This window comes from Dunckerocampus dactyliophorus, chromosome 15 (assembly GCF_027744805.1).
Source record: "Dunckerocampus dactyliophorus isolate RoL2022-P2 chromosome 15, RoL_Ddac_1.1, whole genome shotgun sequence".
Taxonomy (NCBI): domain Eukaryota; kingdom Metazoa; phylum Chordata; class Actinopteri; order Syngnathiformes; family Syngnathidae; genus Dunckerocampus; species Dunckerocampus dactyliophorus.
In genome coordinates, this window is record NC_072833.1 from 15,218,243 (window position 1) to 15,242,748 (window position 24,506).

General features: G+C 42.3%; 3 protein-coding genes across 4 annotated transcripts; 2 read left to right on the forward strand and 1 right to left on the reverse strand.

Moving 5' to 3' along the window:
• Positions 1 to 590: 590 nt before the first annotated feature.
• Positions 591 to 2,839, reverse strand: ing2 (inhibitor of growth family, member 2). The gene is made up of 2 exons (XM_054752819.1): positions 2,580 to 2,839; positions 591 to 1,675 (listed from the first exon to the last, which is right to left on the reverse strand). The coding sequence occupies exons 1-2, from the start codon at positions 2,722 to 2,724 to the stop codon at positions 975 to 977; spliced, it is 846 nt and encodes a 281-aa protein (XP_054608794.1). The 5' UTR covers positions 2,725 to 2,839; the 3' UTR covers positions 591 to 974.
• A 1,569-nt stretch (positions 2,840 to 4,408) lies between these two features.
• On the forward strand, positions 4,409 to 14,830 carry LOC129168469 (macrosialin-like). 2 transcript variants are annotated; one of them, XM_054753782.1, is made up of 6 exons: positions 4,409 to 4,558; positions 10,370 to 10,851; positions 10,985 to 11,104; positions 11,386 to 11,452; positions 13,726 to 13,899; positions 14,211 to 14,830. In XM_054753782.1, exons 1-6 carry the CDS (start codon positions 4,522 to 4,524, stop codon positions 14,348 to 14,350), a joined length of 1,020 nt encoding a protein of 339 aa, XP_054609757.1. In that variant the 5' UTR covers positions 4,409 to 4,521; the 3' UTR covers positions 14,351 to 14,830. The 2 variants fall into 2 exon arrangements, with proteins under 2 accessions (XP_054609757.1, XP_054609756.1); XM_054753781.1 differs by having other exon boundaries at positions 4,410 to 4,558; positions 10,367 to 10,851.
• Positions 14,831 to 17,179: 2,349 nt separating this feature from the next.
• On the forward strand, positions 17,180 to 24,155 carry men1 (multiple endocrine neoplasia I). The gene is made up of 10 exons (XM_054753870.1): positions 17,180 to 17,378; positions 18,101 to 18,558; positions 18,620 to 18,828; positions 21,545 to 21,673; positions 21,756 to 21,796; positions 21,875 to 21,962; positions 22,025 to 22,161; positions 22,666 to 22,804; positions 22,889 to 23,062; positions 23,177 to 24,155. Exons 2-10 carry the CDS (start codon positions 18,123 to 18,125, stop codon positions 23,705 to 23,707), a joined length of 1,884 nt encoding a protein of 627 aa, XP_054609845.1. The 5' UTR covers positions 17,180 to 17,378; positions 18,101 to 18,122; the 3' UTR covers positions 23,708 to 24,155.
• Positions 24,156 to 24,506: the final 351 nt, after the last annotated feature.

The window sequence follows — 24,506 nt, forward strand, 5'->3', positions numbered from 1 at the left end:
CAGAAAGGCAACATGTCATACACTTAAGGAAACTATATTTAGTGTTATCTTCAATTCAGTGGTCAAATTGGTTTTATGGCTCCAAGTGGGGTTTAATTTTGTGAAAACGTTCCCAAATGGCTCTTTTGATGCTAAAGGTTTCCAACCACTAGGTTATAGGCCCTAAATGGACCAAATCACCATGAACCAAACACAAAGAGTTTGCAGTTTAGTCCGCAACTTCATTACTTCATTACTTCATGCTCCATGACTAGGTGCACCATGACCTTGTCATGGAGCATGAAGTAATGAAGACTGCTGGGATGAGAGGCGATTCAAAGCTCTGCGAATACATTAACCTGGATGAATAAGAATATTCACAGGTGTATTATCTTTGATTTAGGCAAAACAAGATATTCACACACATCAGCTTTGACTTTGGAAAGTGATCATTCTGACATGTTGCAGACTAAACTGCAAACTCTTTGTGTTTGGTTCATGGTGATTTGGCCCGTCCAAGAGAAACAAACACTAGTCTGATTAGGTAGGACAGAGCTGATGCAAAGATCTTCTTTCATAGATGACTGAGGAAATTTGAAAAATATTCACATTTGAGAGGCTGATCAAGATATTTCCATTTTTAAATGCCAAAAGCCAAACTAGTTGCTGACTAATTGGATAATAGATTAATCATTATTAATTGTTGCAGCTGTAATGATACATCTATTTACAATAGTCTGGAAAAAGTATGGAATTTTGAAATGGCAAGACACTGATCCTGAACAGAGATGCTTCAGTTTTATTTATTTATTTATTATGTCAAAAATAAAGAATAACTTGACTAAAACAAATAGCTTCATGAAAACGGCGTCAGTGATGTCCTCGGACAATAATGTTGCTTCTTCTGCAGTTTGATTGTGCTCTTTTTCATGTGCACTGTAATTGACTACAAAAGGATAGTCTTGACACTGGGACTGAAATGGGGAGGTGGGTCACTACCTGGACCTGCGGTCCTTTCTATTCTTGTCCAGGCTTTTGTCCATGGTCTTTTCATTGTCCCCCCTGCATTTGGGACAGTACCATTTGCCCTTAGGCTTGTAGGTCAGCCCCACACAGGAGAAGTGAAACCATTCAATTGGGCACTGATCATTGTCGCAGCCGATCATTTCACCGTAAGACACCTGCTCACACAGACAGTAGGTGGGCTCATTGGGGTCAATGGCAAAGTCCACCGGTGAAGCGTCCCGCTCCTGTTTGGCCTTGCGCTTCTTCTTCTTGGCAGACTTGGATTTCTTCTCTCTAGGAGGCGGGATGGACAGCTCATCCATGGGGTCGTCCACGAGAGACCCGTTGGCCGACGGGTGGCTGGAGTCTCGGCTCTCGCTATTGCGTTGGCGACGCGGGCGACGAGCCGATGTGCGTTCATGGGCGGAGGTCTCTTGGACGTTGGGGCGGCGCTCCGGCACAAGGTGCTCAGGATCACAGGGGTCCTGGAGGCACAAGGAGTGAGAGTCCATTTGACGCGAGCGGTTCTCCACCAACTCTGTCATCTGGGTCACCACGTGGATCTTCTCGTCACCTAGCTCCTGGCTGATAATGAGAGCTCTCTGCAGCTGGACCTGCAGGCGCTTCCGCTGGACTGCATCCTGCTCTCCTTTGTACTTCTCAAACACTTCATCCACCTCCTTCAGCACCTCTGCAAGTAGCAACACATATTTTTGGTCACATTACTTCATACTGTTGCATTGCTCAACTTCAAAGTAAGCCTGTTGTATGACCATTTTGAAGCAACTTTATGCTGCTGAGTGAAGCTCCTCCTCCACAGGAACTTACGACACAGCGAGATCACGTGACGGGGGCGGGGTTTACAGAAGCTCAGAGTCGACGGAGCAGCACGGTGGTGAAAACACCACATTAGAATCACACCAACACGTTTATTAACACTTAAGTTCAACTCTTGAATACACCGTGTATTTGGGCGTGTAGCTAAACATGCTAGCTTCGTCGCCGCTGCCAACTTGTATCAGCATGCAATAACAATGAATTATTTTCCTACAAAAATGAGGCTGTCGACAACGCTTTAGACATTCATTACAGCGACTTTGTTAACGCTGTATGATCCAACACGGAACTGTTTACTTGTCTGCAGATGTGTTACTCATTCAAAATATACAACCCGCATCGTGTAGTGACTTGAATCAAATGAAAGTTGATTTTTACCATCGTATTGTCTTGACTTTAGACATTACGTTGAGGCCGAACGTACCAGGGGATTCATTGCATCCATCCCGGCTGCTGGATATTGTAAAAAACCACATGTATATTTTTGTTGACACGAAGGAATATAAAATGTCCGCCTTTTCCAATTGGACATGGTGCAAAGGAGCTCATCTACCGGGTTTAATGGAGACTTGTTTCTTATTTGTTCGAATCATTTTATCCACAGCGTATTCACGTCACATTTGGAGGCTGAGAACAAGGAAAGCTCGGTTTGTGCAAAATTGGGAAACAACGCAGGCGACTGCTTGGCCATCGCAGCACTCTGCCGGTGAGGTCGTTCATGTCGGTTCAGAAAGTAAACACACGTTAAGACACATTACCTTGATACTTTGCATCAATTTCCCGGAGCAGAGAAACATTTCTTTGTATGTCCAAAGGCAGGGACTCCACACATTCCAGATAATCCTCCACGTAGTTGACCAGTTGTTGCGACTTGTCAGCATTGGGATAGTGATGGCCTAACATGGTCTCCTCGATGCATAGAGAGCGAGGAAATGTGCAAAATGTTGCGTTCAATTCAAATGTGGACGACTTTGCAGCTTGTAAGGGCAGTTCCAGGCAGCACTTCACTTCAAACAAAACTGCAGTGACTGCGCATGCGTGAGTATTTTCCTTTTATGGTATTTGACTGTTTCCACACTTTGGTGTCGTCATCAAAGGCGGGGCTAGTGGTAGTTTCTCGGTCGCGATTGGCCGAGAGGAGCATAATATTTTCCCGGGAAATTACAGCAACGAGGAAATGAACTACGACTATATGCAGTGTAATACAATAATCTTATATTTATTCTAACGTAGACCAACACTGAGTGATGTAATGCAAAACATGTTTATTTAAGTGTTAACACGTTTTACAACAGTTTGAATTATATGAAGCAGGTGCTTCGCAGGAGTTTGCACTAGATGTCGCTGTTGCGTCAATTATTTTTTGATACGTGTGAGCGATACTGCAAATTTTTGCTATCGATGAAAGATCAAGTATTGCCGATACCGGTACTTTTTTTTTTAGATGAAATTTTAATTTTATTGATTAGGATCAGAATAAAACACAAGATAAAGATTTTAGACAAAAGAAAAAACACTTATTTGTGAACAATTTAACAATATTTTAACATTAACAATGTAAAAATATCAGCAATGTAATAAAATTAATCTCTTATTTCGTTTTTATTACATAAAATTTTCTAAGCAAAATGAAGTCGATAGTACAAGATAAGCAAACAAAAAGCAAAAACTATTATTGGCTCCCATTCAAATTATTTGGATTTTTGCCCCAAAGCCCTCCTGTGTCTAAGAACTTATTCCCTGAGTTTGTAAACGACATATACATATAACAATGTAACAATATGAGCAAAAAATCAAAACACACAGATTAACATCGAAAAATATCAATCTAATCCAGCTAGTATCGATCCGACAGCCATTGCTATCGATTTAATCGATATTAGTATCGATTTGCCCGTTTTCGCCCCTTTTTGCTAAATTACTGCTTAAATGGAATGCTGTTATACTGTTATCTTTTCACTGTAAAGGCACTGTCACGACATGATTGCCAGTGCTATTACTACTACTGTTAATATTACCTTATAAATATCATACGTTAATGCTTATAATATTCACAATAAGTTAGCGATATTTCAGATCCATGTTAGAATGAACCGAAAGTGTACTACTCTATAAACGTTACAGGTGAACTTAAGTTGAGCTTCTCTAATTTTGAATGCGCATGTCCAACATGTTCAATACTTAACGTACAACTTGCTGTTCCCTAAAATAAACAGTTTGTGCATATGTGAGTAGTATATGTTATCTTTACTTAAACTGGTGCAATTTGTTGTCTCAACACGAAACAAGGTGGGGTTGTTTTTTTTTTTGCACGGCAATGACCTCTAGTCTGAACGTCAGTAGTTTCGTTTCCCAAGCACTTTCCGTCAGTTACTTTATTTGGATATATTGCAAATGCAACTACTTCCGCTTATTTCTTTCAAAATTAAAAACAGTATAATTTACTTGCAGACAAGTTAAAACGTCGAATTAATTCAAAATACAAACTAAACTGTTTACAGTATTTTTCTCCACAACTTGAGTTATGTCACGTAGATGTCATGTAACGTTTACAATTTGTATTTTTTGTATATTTCCGTTTACTTTCGGTGTTTCCGTGTGTGGTGTTGTGATCTTGACATAGTTTTGATCAGCCTTAAAGGCAGATGTTGCACATTGTGCGTCATTTCACGCCAAGTGTCCACTCTGCCGATCGTCACCATGAAATCGTCACTTCTACTTTGCTGTGCTTTCTCAGGTAATCTCAGATCTCACCTGTAGCCACCACTGCGTTGTGTTTTAATAGGTTGCACGCTTTGAAATTAGAGTTTGGAGTACATTATGTTGCTTTGAGGCAGCAACAACAAAGTACATCGGCTGATGTCGTCCTCGCCTCAAACTTGTCCAATTTTGTGTTTTAATGCGGTACATACAGACACATGTCGATCAGTGTATTTAAGTGACTTTCCGGATTGTTCATTCATCCATTTCCGCAGTCTTTCAGGTAGCCGTCACATGCTTTTGTTAAAAAAAAAAACGTTTTTAAAAAGGCGTTTTTACGCCTCGTTGACATGTTTCCTCTTGCTTGTTTGATGATTCATGTCGTAGTAATGTACAGGAGGTGAGATTTGAAGACAAAAATTCACCAAATGCTTGGAGTTTTGACCTGCCAAATTATACCTTTTTGTAGTCTGATGTGCCTAATGTCTGTCATTTGCAGCTATTCATTCATATGTTACATGTGTATAGGTGCTAAAGTGCTAAATTCAGACTAGCAAAAGCCTCAAAGACTGCCATGGACTTTTGCACTTGGATAAATAGGACGTTATCAGTTCATGTCAACACAGAAGTCACTTTGCTCTCACCTTCCACCTCACACATATATATATGGCATGATATGTTTGTTTCAGACATGCTTAACAAGTTAGATGAAGGAACATAATGTGGTTACATGTGGACGATTCAATTGTCTGAGGAGGAGTGGGAAGAAGCAGACCTTATATTTTAATCCTACTGCTTCCCCATTTATATTTTGTCGTTTACATTTTGTTCACATTCTGTGTGGAAAGAAAGGAAGGTGTAAATAAATATAGTACATATAAAATATATAGGAGTTAAAATAATGACACTATAAACCTTGTGTAGTGTTAAGGAAAGGGAATAAATACAATTTAACAAGTGATACATTAGAAATAGATTGTTAATAAATAGGAATAATGAGGGTGTAGACTTCAAGGTGCATCAAGTCGTTGAGTTGTGTCTTTTAATCTCCTTTTACTTTGTCCGGTCCTCCAAGTGCTTTGAGCTTTTCCCCGCTTCCTTAAGTCGTGTGCCTTCTTTGTGATGTCAGTGTTGCGTTTTGTCAGTTTGTCACTGATGTAGAACACACGTGTCTAACTCATGCCCGGGGGCCAAATCCGGCCCGCACCGCAATTTCATCTGGCCTGCGGAACTGTTTGGAAAATAGCATCGAGTTGAGTCACAGACCTTATCAAACAAAGTGCTTACAGCGATCTGCGTAAGCAAGCGATTACTCCGGCATAAACTACTACTCCTGCCATTCTGATTTTAAAAGTGGAAGCAATATATATAGCACGGAATTCACAACCATTCTTAATAATAAGAAAAAAAGTCTGGTAAACACAGAGGTGGCGGCGTCTGTGTTTACGTAAACAAACGGTGGTGCATAGACGTACAGACGATGGAAAAGCACTGCTCGCAGGACATTGAGCTGCAGACCTTTTTATTTGCCTCGTGAGTTTAGCGCTGTGTATTTAACTGCTGTTTACATTCCACTACGAGCTAACACCGCTAACGCACTGGGCCTCCTGCATGACATCCTTGATAAACACGAGACCAAACACCCGGACGTTGTATTCATTATATCTGGCGATTTCAACCACTGCAACCTCAGGACTGTTCTCCCCAAATATTACCAGCATGTGAGCTTTCCCACAAGAGAAAATAACTTCCTGGACCATGTCTACAGCAACATGAAAGGTGCTTTGAAGGCTGTTCCAAGACCCCACTTTGGAAAGGCCGACCACATCTCCATATTCCTTTATCCAACATACAGACAACTTCTTAAACAAGCTTCCCCTGTAAGTACAGCTCTTAAAGTGTGGAATGAAGAAACCGATCAAGTACTTCAGGACTGCTTTGGCTGCACAAACTGGGATGTGTTTAGATCTGCAGCGGGGAGGGAAGATTGTACTGTTGATTTGGATGAATATGCCTCCGCTGTTACTGGCTACATTAGCACATGCATAGAGACTGTTACCACCACCAAGTATTACAAAAATACCCTAACCAAAAACAGTGGATGAACTGTGATGTAAGGGCTAAGCTACGTGCTCGTTCGGCTGCATTTGTCATGGGCACCGCTGAGGACTACAAAAAGGCCAGATATGACCTGAGGAGGTCCATATGAGAGGCCAAAAGACAGTACAGACAGAAGCTGGAGGGCTACTATTCCACCTCAGACCCTCGGCACATGTGGGCGGGGCTTCAGCACATCACAGACTATCGACAGCGGAGTAGCGTAGCCAAACACATCCAGCCAAACCACACTTCCAGATGAGCTGAACGAGTTCTATGCCCGCTTTGAAACCCAAACTCCTGATGAGCAGAGAGGGTGGCTGGGCTTGAGCACACAGGACTCACCTCTCATGGTGACATCAGCTGATGTGTGCAGGGTTCTGAACAAAACAAACCCACGAAAAGCAGCAGGCCCAGACAACATCTCAGGACGTGCACTTCGGGTTTGCTCATCAGAGCTAGCTGATGTGTTTGCTGACATATTACCTGTCGCTTGCACAAGCATCTGTACCGACTTGCTTTAAGTCCACCACCATAGTGCCCGTACCCAAGAAGAGCAACATGACCTGCTTGAATGACTATCGCCCTATAGCACTCACTCCTATTGTTATGAAGTGCTTTGAAAGAATAGTCACGACCCACATCAAAAAGAGCATCCCGGCCACTGTGGACCCCCTACAGTTTGCATATCGCCAAAAAATGCACCCCCCCATGTAAAAAAAAAAATAAAATCCATGTTAATGGTAAAGTCCAGTTCAGCCCACTAAAGTAGGCTTTGAGTTTTGGCTCCCTGTCGATTGAGCTTGACACCCCTGATGAGGACGTTTTGGGTTTTTTCAGCTTACTTCTCTGCCTCAGCAATGCCAGCTTGTTTTTTGTTTTCCTGTTGGTGAGCTTTATGATGACGACAGGTGTGGTGTTATATTCCTGCCATACGTTGGGATTACGTTGGGATACGTATTGACCGTGTTGACATCCACATCGACACTTTTTGATTGCAGAAACTTGGCCACCTGTTGCTCTGTTGGAGCAATATCATCTTGCGCTCCTCTTGTGTCAGCTGCACTGGCATGAGACCTGCGTGTTATGTGAAGCCCAGTCACAGTCACATTGTTCATGCATGTCGACTGCTTCAAATCTTCCACTCTGCACACAATTTGCAATATAAAATGATCCTTTTCATCAATTTGCTTCTTTAAAGCATCCGCTATTTCTTGCAGCCCATCCATTTGTTGATCAACAATGTTCCGCCTAATTTTTGAAGTATTTGAGCATACACTAAATCAACCTGATAATTCTGTGAGCGGCATCAGACTTGCACACTGTAGTATCGCACCTGTCCGAACCTGTCATATTTTGTGTACGACTGGTTTCAAAAAGATGGCAAGGAGGAATCCACAATGTAGCTTTCTTTATTCTCAACCTCAAGACAAAACAAGCCTTGGAACTATCTCATACAATTAACCATCTGAATCTTGTAGTTTAGTTTATGATTTCATTTTCCATTTCTTTTCTTGTCTGCCATTTACATTGTTAATTAGGTATACTTTCATTTCCTAATTTGACTTTCACTTTCTGTTTTAAAGCAGCCTGTTGTGGCATTATTGTATCCTGCAAATTGACTTGATATTGATACCATACGGTTTATTATTATGCAAATAGGATGTTAGTATCATAAACATAAATCTTGTTTTTCAATGAAATTCATGGATGGCATTGTTTCTCGGACTACTGATATCAATCTGGGACGACTTTCATTAGTTTGTGCAAGGTAAAAGTGATGTTCCACATTATTAAGCATGCCACAGATTTCAAGCAATATGAGAAAGATATTCAATAATTCACAGAAACTTTTGTACGGTGAAGAAATGTGTGGCTGATTCAGATGACAGCTAGGATTTTGCTGATAAAGGCTTAATGAGAACGGTTTCTGCCAGACAGATTTATTGAATCAAGAGAGCACCTGCTAAAAAGCTATTATAAAGCAGCAAACAGGTATTTGAAGCTGCAGGTGCCTCTGAGCTCCCATGAACCTCGAGGTGTAGGATCCTCCAGAGGCTTGCAGTTATGCATAAACCTAATATTTGGCCACCCCTAACCAATACTCACAAGCAGAAACGGTTGCAGTGGGCCAACAAAGACATGAAGATTCATTTTCAAACAATCCCGTTTACTGATGAGGGCCGTGAAACCTTGGGGGTGGCCCGGATGGATGAAGTAGAGTATGGCCAGCATATCTCAACAAGGCTGTGACGTCAGCAAGGAGGTGGCTGAGTCATGTTTTGGATCGGAATCATCAGGAAAGAGCTGCTAGGCCCTTTACGGTCATTAAAGGCGTGAAAATGACCTCAGCAAAGTGTGGAGTTTCTGACTGACCACTTTCTTCCATGGTACAATAGAAGAACCGTACCTTCTGTCGCAAAATGACCTTCAAAATGACTTTAGAGCATGACTGTGCACCATCATGATGCAAAGAACACCTACCGCTCTGTCATTGGCTGTTGTGGGCATAAAAAGAGAGAAACCCATGGTTTGGCCACCCTTTTTTCTCTGACCTCAACCCAACTGACAACCTATGGGGCATCATCAAGCAAAAAATCTGTGAGGGTCGGAGGCAGATCACAACAAAACAGCAGCTGTGGGAGGCTATTCTGACATCTTGCAAAGAAATTCAAGCAGAAACGCTCCAAAAACTCACAAGTTGAACATAAGAATTGTGAAGGTTATATCAAAGAAGGGATCTTATGTTAACATGTAATTTTAAAAAGCATGACAGAACGCTAAATATAATAATCAGCATAATAATAAATAAGATGAAGATAAGCATAATAAAGCAAGTTCAAGCCTCTTCTGGCTTATATTTAGCAAACATCAACTGCTTGTATTGTTTTTTTAATTTCGCTCGTCTCGGTACATTGTTTGAGTTCCTTGCTCAATCCGTTAATTAATAATTTAATTCCACATACTGAAATGCTGTGGGTTTTCAGCGTTGTTCTCGCAAATACGTGTTTTAAGTTTAATTTTCCTCTATGATCATATTTCTCCTCTATTATAGGGAAATACTGTATAACGTTTTTGGGTAACAAGTTATCGTTAACTTTATACATAAATTTTTAGCAGTTTTAAAATTTACAAAATCAGCAAATTTTAATATCTGTGATTTGAAAAATAAAGGCCTTGTATGTTTATACTCTACTTTCAAACCAAATGCTTCTTGTAAAGGTGTTCCTTCATACCAGTCATCAGTGAAATGATCACTGCAAAGGTCAGACGTCCATCTGCCTCTCGTTCGCTGCACTTTCTTCATCCATTGTTGTCTTAAAACTTAGTCTTTTTGAAAAGAAAGCAAACTTACAGTGTCACTCGGATAGTATGAACATCCAGCAGCAACACAATGTTTTGGCATGACTACTACCGTAAAGCACCGTGTATAAACCGCACCCGTGTATTAACCGGACCCCCCATTTTCCCCCATTACCCCCCATTTTCAGGCCAAGGGTGTGTGTATATATATATATATGTATGTATGTATGTATGTATGTGTGTGTGTGTATATATATATATATATATATATATATATATATATATATATATATATATATATATTCATGTTTTGACAGACCAATATGCTGTTTCACGCATAATGTCCTTGTTGCTAAATGGCATAAAAAGTAGACTGAACACCACAAATGACTTCTTTTGCTCTATCGCTGCATGAATTATAATTTTTTTTTGTGTGTGATCAAAGTAGCACTGTCGCTGGCTCAAGTGAACAAGCCGCCTGCAACTGTAACCCCTGCTGAAGAGTTTTTAAGTACGGGCCAGCCTGATCCCACCAGCAAGGACATCACAGTCATGCCCGTGTCCACCACCGTGCACATTACAACCCACCCTGCGCCCTCCACCAATGCTACAACCAACCCTGCGCCCTCCACCAATGCTACAACCAACCCTGCGCCCTCCACCAATGCTACAACCAACCCTGCGCCCTCCACCAATGCTACAACCAACCCTGTGCCCTCCACCAATGCTACAACCAACCCTGCACCCTTAACCAACACCACAACACCTGTGCCCTCCACGAACACAACCAGCAAGCCGACAACCGCTCCTCCTCCTCCCAAGCCCACGCCGCCCGCCGATTTGAGCGTCGGTAACTACAGCCTGATGAAGAACAAGGTGGTCTGCCTCATGGCTCACATGGCGCTGCAGATCCGTCTGATGACACCAAAGGTACGTTATTGCACTTTGTCACATTGCTGAGTGACTCGTCAGTAGAAGTTGTGCACACGTCTCTAGAGAACATGCAGCTGTCAGCGAGTCTTTTTTTTGTTTAGGAAGTGAGCGTTTTGTGTTCCTTTCCCAGGCCAACGGGACCTTTGTGGTTCAGCCCAATAAGACCAAAGCAGTTGGGGAGTGTCAGGAAAACAAGGCCAACCTTACCCTGGTCTTCCAAGAGGGGTTCATCACCTTCATGTTCAACAAGGTGTGTTTGCCTCTCCTGATTTGTTTCTCAGATTGCTGATGCTAAACAGCTCGTGTTGTGTGATGCTGTCTGACTGATAAGGAATTTTTGGAAAGGGGAAGTGGACTTGACAAGCCTGTGAGTGAGTGAGTGTGTGTGTGTGTGTGTGTGTGTGTGTGTGTGTGTGTGTGTGTCAGCATCATAGCATGTGACATAGATCACACACTGTCACACCCACACATACACAATGAACCAGATGTTGACTTTGCAATTAAGAGCATGTTCCAATTTTATTTCCTCAGAGCACGGCTGAAAACATGGTCTATGTGGATGCGCTGTCCTTTAACCTCCTCTACCCTTTCAGCACAGGTAAGGCCCATAAACCCCATTGTACAGTACATCCCCGCCATTGGTGAAAAACCTCAAATAATGGAAGCACCCATAGAATTCCCTAAAAATGCCTATTTTTGATACTAGAAACCAGGGGTGTCCGAAGTGCAGCCTCGGCACATATGGAAACAAAAACAAAACAGCAAAAATGGGGCTAAAATAGCAAAAATGGCACAAGAGAAATTGTAATGTTGAGGCTAGTGACGCAAAGCTCTTTACATATGTATAACCTTTTGGTATATTGGATTGGTTTATACCTGTTGTACAAAATATCACAATGGCCCTCAGCATCCCAGCATGCAGGCAAAAATTATTTATATATATATATATATATATATATATATATACGTATACTGCTCAAAAAATAAAGGGAATACTAAAATATCACATCCTAAGTCTAAATTAATGAAATATTCTGATTAAATATTTTGGTCTTTACATAGTTTAATGTGCTGACAACAAATTCACATAAAAATTATCAACTGAAATCAAATTTATTAACCCATGCAGGTCTGGATTTGGAGTCACACTCAAAATTAAAGTGGAAAAAGACACCACCTGCTGTCTAGTCCATTTGCTCAACAGCATGTGAAATTGATTGTCAGCCTGTGTTGCTTCCGAAGTGGACAGTTTGAATAATGGCGCAGCACTTTTGACTGAGTGTGAATTGAGTGTTCCCTTTATTGTTTGAGCAGCTTGGTTATATATTCAATGAAAGCTGATGATACTTGGAAAATGTGCAGTTACACAACATCACATCTTGTGAAAGCATCTTCCTGCTGGAAAATGTTAAATGTTGACCGAGTTGAGTCTTGAGTGCTGGGCTGCATGTGACATCGCATCCTGTTGAAGTCGTCACAGGCTCAAGCACAAGAGGGGGCAAACAAGTACACAGTAGTTGTAGCAAGACATTAAATGAAATCAGAGCCACAAATGCTGCATACATTCATTCATATAGGGATTTCTGAAAATGAGTTCCTAAGATAGTCCATCATCAAGGGGGAAAAAGTTAAAGAACAAACCAAAAAAAAAATCATTCTTGTCGAGTGGAGCAGTCTGAACACACTCTAGTTCGCAGTGACCAACAACAAGCAAAATATATCCTAAAACTGAAGTTAAAATATTGTTGGAACTCAATAATGCTCACAAAAATGGGAAATGCGTAAAGTATTGCCTGACAACAAAAAAACTAGTTAAACCCGTTGTATACGGCAGCAAAGAATACAAGGAGGTAAAATCATGCCAGAACCTCACAAACATACAAAACTTGTTTTCACGCCCAACAACTGACAAACTCTGTGTGGTTTTCAAATACAAAACATCATTCACAAACTAATGCATTTTGTTTTGCAAATAAGAAACGTACCTATCAAACAAATGCAGCACGTTTTACACATGCAAATGAACATATTTTTTACACAAAAATATCCAAGTATACAAAAAACACCCTTCAAGTACAAAAAAATAATTCTACAACTATGAAAAACTGCCACGTGACAGCAGTAAGATTGTGCCAAAAGTCGCATAGAAAAGTGACAGCCCCGAAACATCACAGATCTGGAGAAGATCTGCATGGAAGAATGGGCCAAAATACCAGCTACAGTGTGTGCAAACCTGGCCAAGACCTACAGGAAACATTTGACCTCTGTCATTGACAAACAGGGATACATTACAAAGTATTGAGTTCAACTTTGAACGTTGGTTAATGACCAAATATTTCTTTTCTGCAACATTATACAAATAAATTCTTTTCAAATCATACAATGTGATTTCCTGAATTTTTTTCACATTCTGTATAAGAAAATGGACGGATGGATGGATTTTTTGACGATATCTTGCTTGTAATATCGGCTCTAAACCTTTGTAATATCATTTTTTTAAGTCCAACATCGCCGCATGGCTACATTGAAACATTTGACCCCCATTTCTAAACCAGAAGTGAGACAGACTGCCTCTTAGTCACGTAGTTGCAACCCAACAACTGACTTAATGAGACAGCGCCCTGGATTCATAGCTTTTTTTCTAACTGTAGGTAGTGCCATCAAACCACTTTCTATTGACGTTACCATAAAAAAATACAAATTATTTACAATTTAAAGCAGAGAAAACAAATCCATGAATATGCGGAGGAGCGATTGCTTAACCATGAATATGAGGGGAATCTACTGCAACTACTTGTTTTTGGGTTTGTTTTTACTTCGTGTCATCATGATGGTGAATGTTTTAATATGTCACGCCCGTGTCTGTTGCAGCCAACGGACAGTACGCTGCCAGCAACCAGTCGATGCACAGCTTTGCCGCAAAGATTGGCCACTCGTACTCCTGCAAGAGCGAGTCACTCTACATGGGGAATGGACTGTATTTGGACGTCAAGCAAGACAGGATGCAGGCCTTCAATCTGACCAAGAGCAACGAATTTGGCATTAGTAAGCATATTTACTAGGAATAGTAGGACATACGTTAAAAAGTACTCGGTGGCCAACAAGTCTTTCTTCAAAGTGGACCTACAATTTGCTTTATCACCTATACAACAAAAGCTATGTGGATGTTTTGTTCAGATAGCTTAGCATACATGACCTGCATTGAATTGGCATCTTTAATGATTAGTCAAGTAGTATTATGAGGATAGTTATTATGGAACAACTACACTGCTTTGGGTCAATCCAAAATGCTCATAGTTCATACAGCTTGGAGAATATGCAATGTGCAGTGCTAACAAATTGTGTTTTTATTTCAGCTGATTCGTGTGTAGCCGACCAGCCAGATTATCGCGTGGCCATTGCAGTGGGTGTCACACTGCTGGTGCTCATCTTGGTGGTGGTGGTGGTCTACTTCTTGGGCCGCAGGAGGAGGACGGATGGCTACCAGTCGCTGTGAGGCCACCATGCCCCAGATGTGGCTGGGTGAGGCAGAGTGCGCTCTCAGGGGCACTAAAGGGCACATTTTTCTCAAAGTGTCTCATTGAAATCACTTTATTTTTCTCCACTTTTGACATTTTGTTTTAGCATTCTGTTTTAAATCGATTTTATTCAGAGAATCATAATCCTTTGTGGTTGCCTTTTACCAAACTACTTACACAGTACACCCTAATATGTTATTTTGTTACCATGCATTTGCAAAAAGGGATGATTAAGGTATGCTATCTGTGTAATAATGACATGTAATGTACGAATCATAACTGCACTGATTGCTGTCACAGCTGAGGTTGTGCATACGCCAGAAGGGAAGCCTTATTTCTAGCATTTTGACTTCCAACGACATAACATATGGATTGTTTACAATATAGCTTTTTTTCCCCCATTTTTTCCCACTTTGAATGCTATATTTTGCTATTAAAGAACGACATGTTTATAACAAGTGTCTGGCCAAGTTGATTCCAATACCCAATAAAACCAATAGGAGGCAGCATGGCTCTGCCTGTATACTCCGCGCACTAATGTACTGTGCTGAACAACAATTTTACGCATGCGCATAAATTTAGGTTTAGTCAGGTGGCCTGTGTCTAATTTAAGGGGATGCAGCCCGCAAGGACTGTAACCTACCCAGTCGACGAAGGCAAGCGAACCAGCCTTGTGAATTCAGACGGTCTAGCCTTCCTCACACTTCCTGGTTGTCTCACGTGCTCTCGTGTTTACCCTGACGTCATGACAATGATACCTGCCTTCAATCGCAAAAGAGCGAAAACCTAACTAAAGTGAAGGGGAACAAACAAAATGTGACATTACAGAAGCAAAGTTGTTAGTTTTTAAATGTAGTTTTTACAGTAGAAAGAAGAGAGGTTCCTTGCTAAACCTAACAATAGTAATATTAATAGCTACGTATGTGTTACTCTTTGGCTACTTCGTTCATTTGTACAACACTCAGCAACAACACATTTATGGAATGTGTTTATGTATAGATGCGAGTATTTAAGGATCATTTCAATACCTCCACCAACTTGCATCGTATTTCTAAGTTTTAATGTATGTATTATTTGATCACATATATGACCTGATGTAATAAAACAATGCAGCATTCGACACGGTTTCAAGCTGCAGGGCAGGTGAAATGATGAGGTGCAGGAAGTCAAAGGAGGGGAAGGTTTGGAAGGTCATCAGTGATGTTCCATGGTGGTACACATACCTTGCTGTCTCGGGAGCTCCATCCTGATCATGATTCTTTAGAAGTTTAAAAGTATCCTATTCTATGTGTGTTCTAAGTAGCAATAAATATTACTATTGTTAGGTTTAGCTCTGAGCTGGTGATAAATCTGCCGACGGAGAACCTCGCTTATTTTTACTGTAAAGCCTACATTTAAAAACTAAGAACTTTGCTTCTGTAATGTCACATTTTGCTTGTTCTCCTTCACTTAAATTAGGTTTTCGCTCTTTTACGATTGAAGGCAGGTATCATTCTGTCATGTCAGGGTAAACATGAGAACACGTGACACAACCAGGAAGTGTGAGGAACGCTAGACCCCTGATCTGTACGAAAAAAATCTGGATAGCACATTGGTCAATGACTTGTGAAGCCACGCGGCCGCCATATTACCACTCACAAGAAACGCTTCTCGGACAATGACTTATGTCAGAAATTGTAAGTTGTTAAGTCTGTTGTTTGTTACCCACTCACACTAAATTAAAAAAGGTTAGTCTTCAGACTAACCTCGCACAACAGGTGTGCTTGAGCTTAGTCATAAGGACTCGGGTATGATCATTTTTAAAAAGTCTGTCGATACACCATACCTGAGTCATAACGGCTTCACATAGGGGGCCGTGGGGGATATGCAAACAAACAACCGCGACTAGACTACTAAATAATTTGCGGTTGTTTACAAATGTAAAAAATAAGTTTTTTTGTTTACCCGAATTTCAAATGAACCCTCATATGGAGGCAATGTTTATACAATATATTATTAGATATTATATTACATATTATTCCTGTGGTTTTTGTTCAAATATATTTCTATCTCAGAAAAGAGGTTATTTCTATTTCATAACACAAACAAAAAGATCAGAAAAAAATCAGCAAAATGTTAAATGATTTTAAAACTTGTCCAAAGTCACTCTATTTTATGATTCATATTTTGTACAGACGAGAGCATAGTGAATTGTATGAAAGTAAGAAAAAAAAAGTAAAAGATCATGACCATGGATTTTAGTGGAAAAAGGGGATGGGATATGCAGTTAAAATTAAAATCTCTTTCTAGAGGAGTAAAACTATGCATTGCTATAGGGGAGTGCTGAGCCAGGGTGCAGAGTAGAATTTTGTCCCAAAGGCAATGAGAATTGGAAGGGGAAAAAGTACATTTAATATAGCCAAAAGATAGAGAATAACGTATCAAATCGTTTTTAAGCGACGAAGGTTGTGTTACTTGAAGGAATGGGAGAATCTCCTCGCTTTTTAATTTAAAATATAGATGTTCTGCGAGCCTCTTCATCTGCTTTGTACACTCTGTACAGTACGCTGTGCGAATGTAGTCTGCTACGTACGAGATGTGAGTGGTAAGATGGCCTCTGTGGCTTCAGTGGCTTCATTTTTTTCGTACAGATCAGTGGGCTCGACCGTCTGAATTCACAAGGCTGGTTCGCGGCTTGTGGAGGGGTCTCTGAATGTCTGGCCTTCGTCGACCGGGTTGGCTACCAGCCTTGTGGGCTACAGACCCTTAGTAGACACAGCCATTGAACCGCCAAGCGTGTCTATTGAGAAATTGTCGGTTTTCCGACTGTACTTGAAATACTCGCAAAAGACGTCATGTACGTAAACGTGATGACGCACACAGAGTGCGTGTGACTCTCCGGCAGCCTCAAGTGCGCGGCAAAAGAAGTGGGACGCAAACAAAAAACATGTGGCTGCCACACTGAGGAACCGGCTATATTCTTCTTTCCACACTGGCGGTTATTAGGATACCGGAGCGAGTTATTCGGTAGGTAAACTTTAACGATAAATTTTCCGAGACTTTCTCCTCGACGTGCGGTAATCCAAACTAGTCTAATTTGGCTAACTAGCCGCTCGTTAGCCAGCCTAGCTGCACCTGATCGCGCTCAATGAAGCCAGCTTTCTACCAGTGATGCCGCCTTAAAGCGTTTACCTTCGGATTTGTTTGGCGTCCTCTCCCGACTTTAGGCTGCTTTTTTATATAACCGATTACAGCTTTCGCTCGACGAACAACGACATATTTAAATCAAATATTAGTAACGCGCGATGTGCCCAACTTCGCAAAGTTAGCCGCATGCTAACATATACAATAGCGACGTCATAATGCCGTGGACAGTAATGTTCATTGTTTTCGTCTTGGAAGCAACATATTTGGGCATTACCAATCTCAGTAAATCTCAAAAGACTTTCAGAAGCGTAGTATTATATTTATTGTGTTTGTATTATCTGCGAGAGTGCCCCGCCCACCCGTTCACCATGTAGCTGTACTGGTGGAACATGTGACATCATGCAATGAGTCACTCTTATCTTAAGCCTTATCTAATGGTCTTTTTGCTTGCAGTGCTTTATACAACATGACCACAAATTATATTATATTGCAATCATAGTAATAATAGCAATTAAGCATGTGGGGGAATTTAAGGTGCCAGTAACTATAGTGAAACATAGTGATATGCTCTCATTTTTACTTTTTTCCATTGTGTCACACAGCAGGTGACACTGAGAGGACATAATGGGTTTGCACACGCCTCAGAAGAAGCACTTTCCCCTGCGGGGGATCGACGGTGTCGTTCAGCTGTTTGACGCCGAGCTCCGCAAGTCCGAGCCAGACCTGGCCCTCCTCTCGCTGGTCCTGGGCTTTGTCGAGCACTTCCTGGCGGTCAATCGTGTGATTCCCATCAACGTGCCCGGCGTACGCTTTGAGCCGCTGGAGCCAGACTGTCCCAACTCGTGCTTCCCCACCGTGGAGCTGGGTATGATCTCGGCGCTATATGAGCGCTTCACGGCGCAGATCCGCGGGGCGGTGGACCTGTCCCAGTACAGGAGGACACCTGCAGGCTCCAGTCGAGAGCTGGTGAAGAAAGTGTCAGACGTGATCTGGAACAGTCTCAGTCGCTCCTACTTTAAAGATCGGGCTCACATCCAGTCTCTCTTCAGCCTCATCACTGGTAAGGCAACCGGAGTCCAGGCATCTTGTTACATAGCAAACAAATGCTCCCTTTCTTCAAGGGACCAAACTGGACAGCTCTGGGGTGGCCTTTGCTGTGGTGGCCGCCTGCCAAGTCCTGGGTCTGAAGGATGTGCACCTGGCTCTGTCTGAGGACCACGCCTGGGTGATCTTTGGCAAGAATGGTGAAGAAACGGCCGAGGTCACCTGGCACGGGAAAGGTAACGAGGACAGGAGAGGACAGACGGTCACAGCAGGAGTCAGTGAGAAGGTGATCCACCCTTGACGCAATCATACATGACGTGTACGTTGTTAATTGGGGTGTCATTGCACACATGTTTATATTCTGACGTTTCAGGACGGAGTCATTGGTTGGGTAAAGATGCGTACTAAGTTCTCGTGCAGTGAAGGATGGGAAGTGTTTGTTCTATGATGCGTTTACTATGTAATTAAATACAAACGGTCATAAAAGGTGATGCATTCAGCACAGCAGCAGAGATCCAGGCATGCAGGGCACCTTCACAAGCCCGGGGAGTGTGGAGAAAAAAAAAAGCGGCTGTGGAAATACAAGCCTTGGACGTGCGAAGATTAGCTTCACAAGCGGTTGGGTGAGGCCATTGGCTGGTGTGTGTTATGGCTATATTATAAGTGTGAAAAAGTGTATGCCCCCTTCCTGTTTCTTATTTATTTTTTTGCATGTTTGTCACACTTACATGTTTCAGATCATCAAACAAATTTAACTATTCATCAATGACAACACAACTGAACACAAAATCGCTTTTAAATTAAACTTTTTATTAAGGGAGAAAAAAATCCAAACCTCTGTGTTACCTCAGGTCAGTGTTAATTACTCCACCATAAGGAAGACACTGCGCAAAACATGGCCTGCATGGCAGAGTTCAAAGATGAAAACCACTGCTGAACAAAAATAACATCTTTATGATCCCCAAGACCGATGGGAAAATACTGTGTGGTCTGACGAGACAAAAATTTAACAGGTGTCTGTCCCATTACATCCCGTGTAAAAGAAATGCCACATTTCAGAAAAAGAACGTCATACCAACAGTAAAACATAGTAGTGGTAGTGTAATGTTCTGGGGCAGTTTTTGCTGCTTCAGGGCCTGTAAGACTTGTGGAAAAATGGAACCATGAATTCTTTTGTCTACCACAAAAATCCTGAAGTAGAATGTCTGGCCGTCTGTTTGTGACCTCAAGCTGAAACGAACTTGGTTTCCGCAGCACGACAATGATCCAAAACACCAGTAAGTCCACCTCTGAATGGCTGAAGAAAAACAAATGAAGACTTTGGAGTGGCCTAGTCAAAGTTCTGACCTGAATCCTATTGAGATGCTGTGGCATGACCTTTAAAAAGGCTTCATGCTGGAAAACCCTCTAATGTGGCTGAATTACAACAATTCTGCAAAGATGAGGGGGCAAAAATTCTTCCACAGCGCTGTAAGAGACTCATTACAAGTTATTGCAAACACTTGATTGCAGTTGTTGCTGCTAAGGGTGGCCCAACCAGTTACTAGGTTTAGTGGACAATCACTTTTACACACAGGGCCATGTAGGTTTGAATTTTTTTTCTTTCTTAATAATAACTGCAAAAAAACCTGCATTTTGTGTTCAGTTCTGTTGTCATTGACTAATATTTTTTTGATGATCTGAAATATTTAAATATGACAAACATGCAAAATAAATAAGGGGGCAAAAACTTTTTCACACAGTGGAATCTTGGTTAACGTCCGCCTCGGTGAGTTTTTTTGGGTAACATCCAAAAGTTGGGCTAAAATATTGCCCTGGTTTGTGTTTGCCCTCCTGGTTAGCATGCAGAATGGCACGTGCAACAAACTGTTGTATCTGTGCTTGGTTTGTTTGCACAGTCATCCTCGATCACTCAAAAGACAATCTCATGATACTTACTTAGTTCACACTTTACTACGGCAGCCTGTAAGGCACATTCATACATGTAAGGAATCCGATGGCCAAACAATGGACCCTCGGCATTGATGACTCCTGTCCATGCATTTTTTCATTAAGTGCGATGAACTTTAAACAAGCCGTGATGAGTCCACAGAAGCCGCACGGCCACACATTCAGGAGATCGGGAAGACCTGGGTTCGAATCTCCGCTTGGACATCTATTTGTTTGGAGTTTGCATGTTCTCCCTGTGTGTGGGTTTTCTCAGAGTACTCCGGTTTCCTCACACATTCCAAAAACATGCATGTTAGGTTAATTGGCGACTCTAAATTGTCCATAGGTATGGATGTGAGCGTCAACGATTGTCTATATGTGCCCTCGCCCAAAGTCAGCAGGGACTCCAGCATACCCCCGCGACCCTAATCAGGATAAGCGGCATAGAAAATGGATGAATGGAGTCCAAAGAGTCTTTATACATTTTTACAGTCTTTTTAGAGTCTTCTAGTCCAAAGAAGGTTGCGAGTGGCAACAACATTCCAAAGAGGGTGAAGACCACTATTGAATACAAGAAGGAAGTCATCGGAAAGTTCGAAGATGGTGTTCGTGTTGCCGATCTTGCCAGAATATACTGCAAGCCCTCAAACAATTCGTACCATCCTGAAGAATAACAGCGCAATCAAGTGAGCTAATGTTGCGAAACAGACCGCAGAGCACTGAAGATGTTGCGAAGTTGTTGCTTGTGTGGGTCAACGGCTAGCAAGAGAAACTGTTTCAGAGGCGAGGCTGCTGTATGCAAATCTAACAAAGAAAACGCCTGAAATGAGATCAGAAAGAGGAAAAAATGCATCTTAGTTATGATGTTGTACTTTTTTTTTTTTTTTTTTTTTAAGAGTTGTATTTATGCCTGACAGCATTTAAAGTTTTTTTTGTTTCATTTTAACAATCATTTACATGGACAGCAATTTGTTTTGTATTTTGTACCCTTACTTTACCAAAAATGAACCACACCGTGGCATGATGGCATAGTGTTGCATGCCTTGTGGTTCACATGTTTGTGTCTGCTTTAGAGCTGGCTCTACCTAAAGGGCTCCTACATGAAATGTGACAGAAACATGGAGGTGGCCTTCATGGTGTGTGCCATCAACCCTTCACTGGACCTGCACACTGACAGCTCTGAGCTCCTGCAGCTACAGCAGGTCAGCACACAATGCAGTCTCAAAAATGGCATTACTTTGCAACATTAATCCCTTTTTTTTTTCAAATGTTTTCCTTTGACAGAAGTTGCTGTGGTTGCTGTATGAACGAGGCAACCTGGACAGGTGAGAGTGCTCTGGCAAAGATGCCAAAAAGCTTACCCTGAAGTTATATCGTCAACTGTTTGCTGCACCCTGTGCCAGGTATCCAATGGCAATGGGGACTCTGGCAGACCTGGAGGACCAGGAACCAATCCCAGGCAAGGAGAGCCCACTGGAAATCCACCTCAAGGTAAGATTGCTTGTCGTCCTTCCGCTTAGAGCAAGATGTTCAATTTTGCTCTCTCTGGTCAGGCCGTGAATTCTGCCCAGAAACATTACAACAACGAGCACATCTACCCTTACATGTACCTGGCTGGCTTCCACTACAGGCACAGGAACGTGCGGGACGCGCTGAGGGCGTGGGCTGACGCCGCCCAGGTCATGCAGGAGTAAGTTTATTACATATGGTACATCTGTAAATGGAGTATTAGCATTTTTCTTCGATTGGTTATGATTATATTATGCAGGTGTTGAAATAATCGAAGTTGACAAGCACAATGGTTGCTGTGGTGACCGTACCTCATATGACCACCAGGGGGCAGTAAATGCGCACCCATCGTTAACTGATGGGCATGTCAATTAATGTTGCCATGAATGCTGTTATTAAAAATGGTTAAAAATATTTAATGTATAGACATACTCGATTATGGTCAAAGAAACAGAGGGTGTGGTGGAAGTGAACTTCTGCAGCTAAAAATAGCACCTGAGGCGACATCTAGCAGCTTCCTTTTGCTGCCCCCTCATTGTTCTCCTTTTCCTTCCGTTCTTGGGAATTCTTTGCATTAATTTCCATTTTTTTGTGACACCTCACTTTGATCTCGTCCCACTTCTGCCTGTAGTCTTTATGCAAATAAAACTAAACAGCATTTACAAAAAAGTTCATTTTGTTGCAGCTACAACTACTTCCGCGAGGATGAGGAGATCTACAAGGAATTCTTTGACATTGCAAACGACGTCATTCCCACTCTGCTGAAGGAAACTGCTGCCGAGATTCCCACGGAGGGCGGCGACGCGGGAGAAGCCTGTGATAAAGTAAGCATTCCGAGCCAGGAGTGGAGGGGCTGTTGCATTGTGGGTAGCGAAGTCCTCAAAATGTAATCCTTTGTATGTGTGCAGGATCAGCCAAAGCAGGCAGCCGCCCTCTCGGCCTTGCAGGACCCAGAATGCTTCGCTCACCTGCTGTGCTTTTACGACGGCATCTGCAAGTGGGAGGAGGGTAGTCCCACGCCGGTGCTGCATGTGGGATGGGCCACCTACCTGGTCCAGTCCCTCAGCCGCTTTGATGCGCAGGTAAGGAGGAAGCACTATAATAAATGTGACATGTTTGCATTGATGCTTGCTACACTTGCACTGGGAGTCACTGCGCAGGTGTATCTAATGAAGAGGACGTTGTTGTATCCTAAGGTGCGTCAGAAAGTGTCCATCATCACCAAAGAGCCAGACTGTCAGGAGGACGACGACGCGTCCAGTGAGGATCCTTGGGAGGGCCGGAGACGAGGGTCCCGTAGGGAGTCCAAACTAGAAGAACAGAACTCTCCACTCGCTGCTGCCCCCACCTCCCCAGCCTCCCAGACGACGGTGGCAGCGCCACCTCAGCCCAAGAAAGTAGGCGAGGCTGTGGCCCGTCGCCGCCCCTTGCAGGGCCAGCGGGGCGCAGAGGGGGCCGAGGCCAAGCCCAAGTCTCCCAGCCCCAATGCGGCGCCTTCCCCTCAGCAGCAGCAGACTGCGTCACCCTGCCCGGGCGCCCCCGTGGTCATCTTCCAGAGCGAAAAGATGAAGGGGATGAAGGGGTTGCTGTGCGCCGCCAAGGTGAACTCCAGCGCCATCAAGCTGCAGCTCACCGCTCAATCTCAGGTCCAGATGAAGAGGCAGAAGAGCACGCCGCCCGGGGACTACTCCATGTCCTTCATGAAGAGACAACGCAAGGCTCTTTAGGCTGTGAAAGCCAAAGCCCGTCCCCATCCATAGTTCCACCTCCTGGAATCTACTAGCAACAGCACGCAAACAAACATGAGTGTTTAGACCTCTGCCTCCTTAGTTTGTTGCTAGCCAAATCCACTATCGTTCTCTCATCGCATCATGAGGACGCTGGCCATGACTGAAAGCTTGGTACATGTCTTCAATTTAGGATAGTTACTGTGTAACATTGTCCACTACCGCGCTAAGGATAGCTTCTTTCTTGCTAGCTCAATGTTGCCTTATGTCGCCTTTTTTTTTTTTTTTTTTGTTGTTGTTGGTTAGTTTGGAGGATTTAGAGTAGAGTAGCCAAGAAAGACCACACACTGTCCACATGGCCACGTTAGGTGGTCCTGCCACATCTACAAGTAATAAAGACCTCATCAAACTAGATGCTGCATGGTTTTATTTATTATTTATTTATTTTTATTTAGTCTTTCATTGCATTGCCTTTCCTTTGGTTTTACCATTAAATACATTTGTATTTAAAGATTTGTCTACTCAAATGTTTTAGTAGTGTATTTTCTAGTTGGACATGAGCCCTTGAAGCAAATGTGCTTGAGGTGACAGTTCGCTTATCGTGTGGAAATTCTGCTCATTCGGAGTGGACGATACGGTAATCTTTTTAATATCAATCTGTTCATGATGTCGGTATGTAAGTTTTACTTGAACATTTGCAAGGTTATTGAATGACTGCTTTTGCCCTTTATTTTGATCATCGGGATTACATTTTGAATAAAAACAAACCAGATTTTATGCAAATTAAAAAAGTTATCAC

Excerpts from the sequence above, each read along its gene's own strand:
- ing2 (XM_054752819.1), bottom strand. The coding sequence starts at position 2,724 with ATGTTAGGCCATCACTATCCCAATGCTGACAAGTCGCAACAACTGGTC. Across the intron at positions 1,676-2,579 it reads AATTGATGCAAAGTATCAAG|AGGTGCTGAAGGAGGTGGAT; the intron begins GTAATGTGTCTT and ends TGCTACTTGCAG.
- LOC129168469 (XM_054753781.1), top strand. The coding sequence starts at position 4,522 with ATGAAATCGTCACTTCTACTTTGCTGTGCTTTCTCAG. Across the intron at positions 4,559-10,366 it reads ACTTTGCTGTGCTTTCTCAG|TAGCACTGTCGCTGGCTCAA; the intron begins GTAATCTCAGAT and ends GTGTGATCAAAG. Across the intron at positions 10,852-10,984 it reads TCCGTCTGATGACACCAAAG|GCCAACGGGACCTTTGTGGT; the intron begins GTACGTTATTGC and ends TTCCTTTCCCAG.
- men1 (XM_054753870.1), top strand. The coding sequence starts at position 18,123 with ATGGGTTTGCACACGCCTCAGAAGAAGCACTTTCCCCTGCGGGGGATC. Across the intron at positions 21,674-21,755 it reads AGCTCCTGCAGCTACAGCAG|AAGTTGCTGTGGTTGCTGTA; the intron begins GTCAGCACACAA and ends TTCCTTTGACAG. Across the intron at positions 21,797-21,874 it reads GAACGAGGCAACCTGGACAG|GTATCCAATGGCAATGGGGA; the intron begins GTGAGAGTGCTC and ends ACCCTGTGCCAG.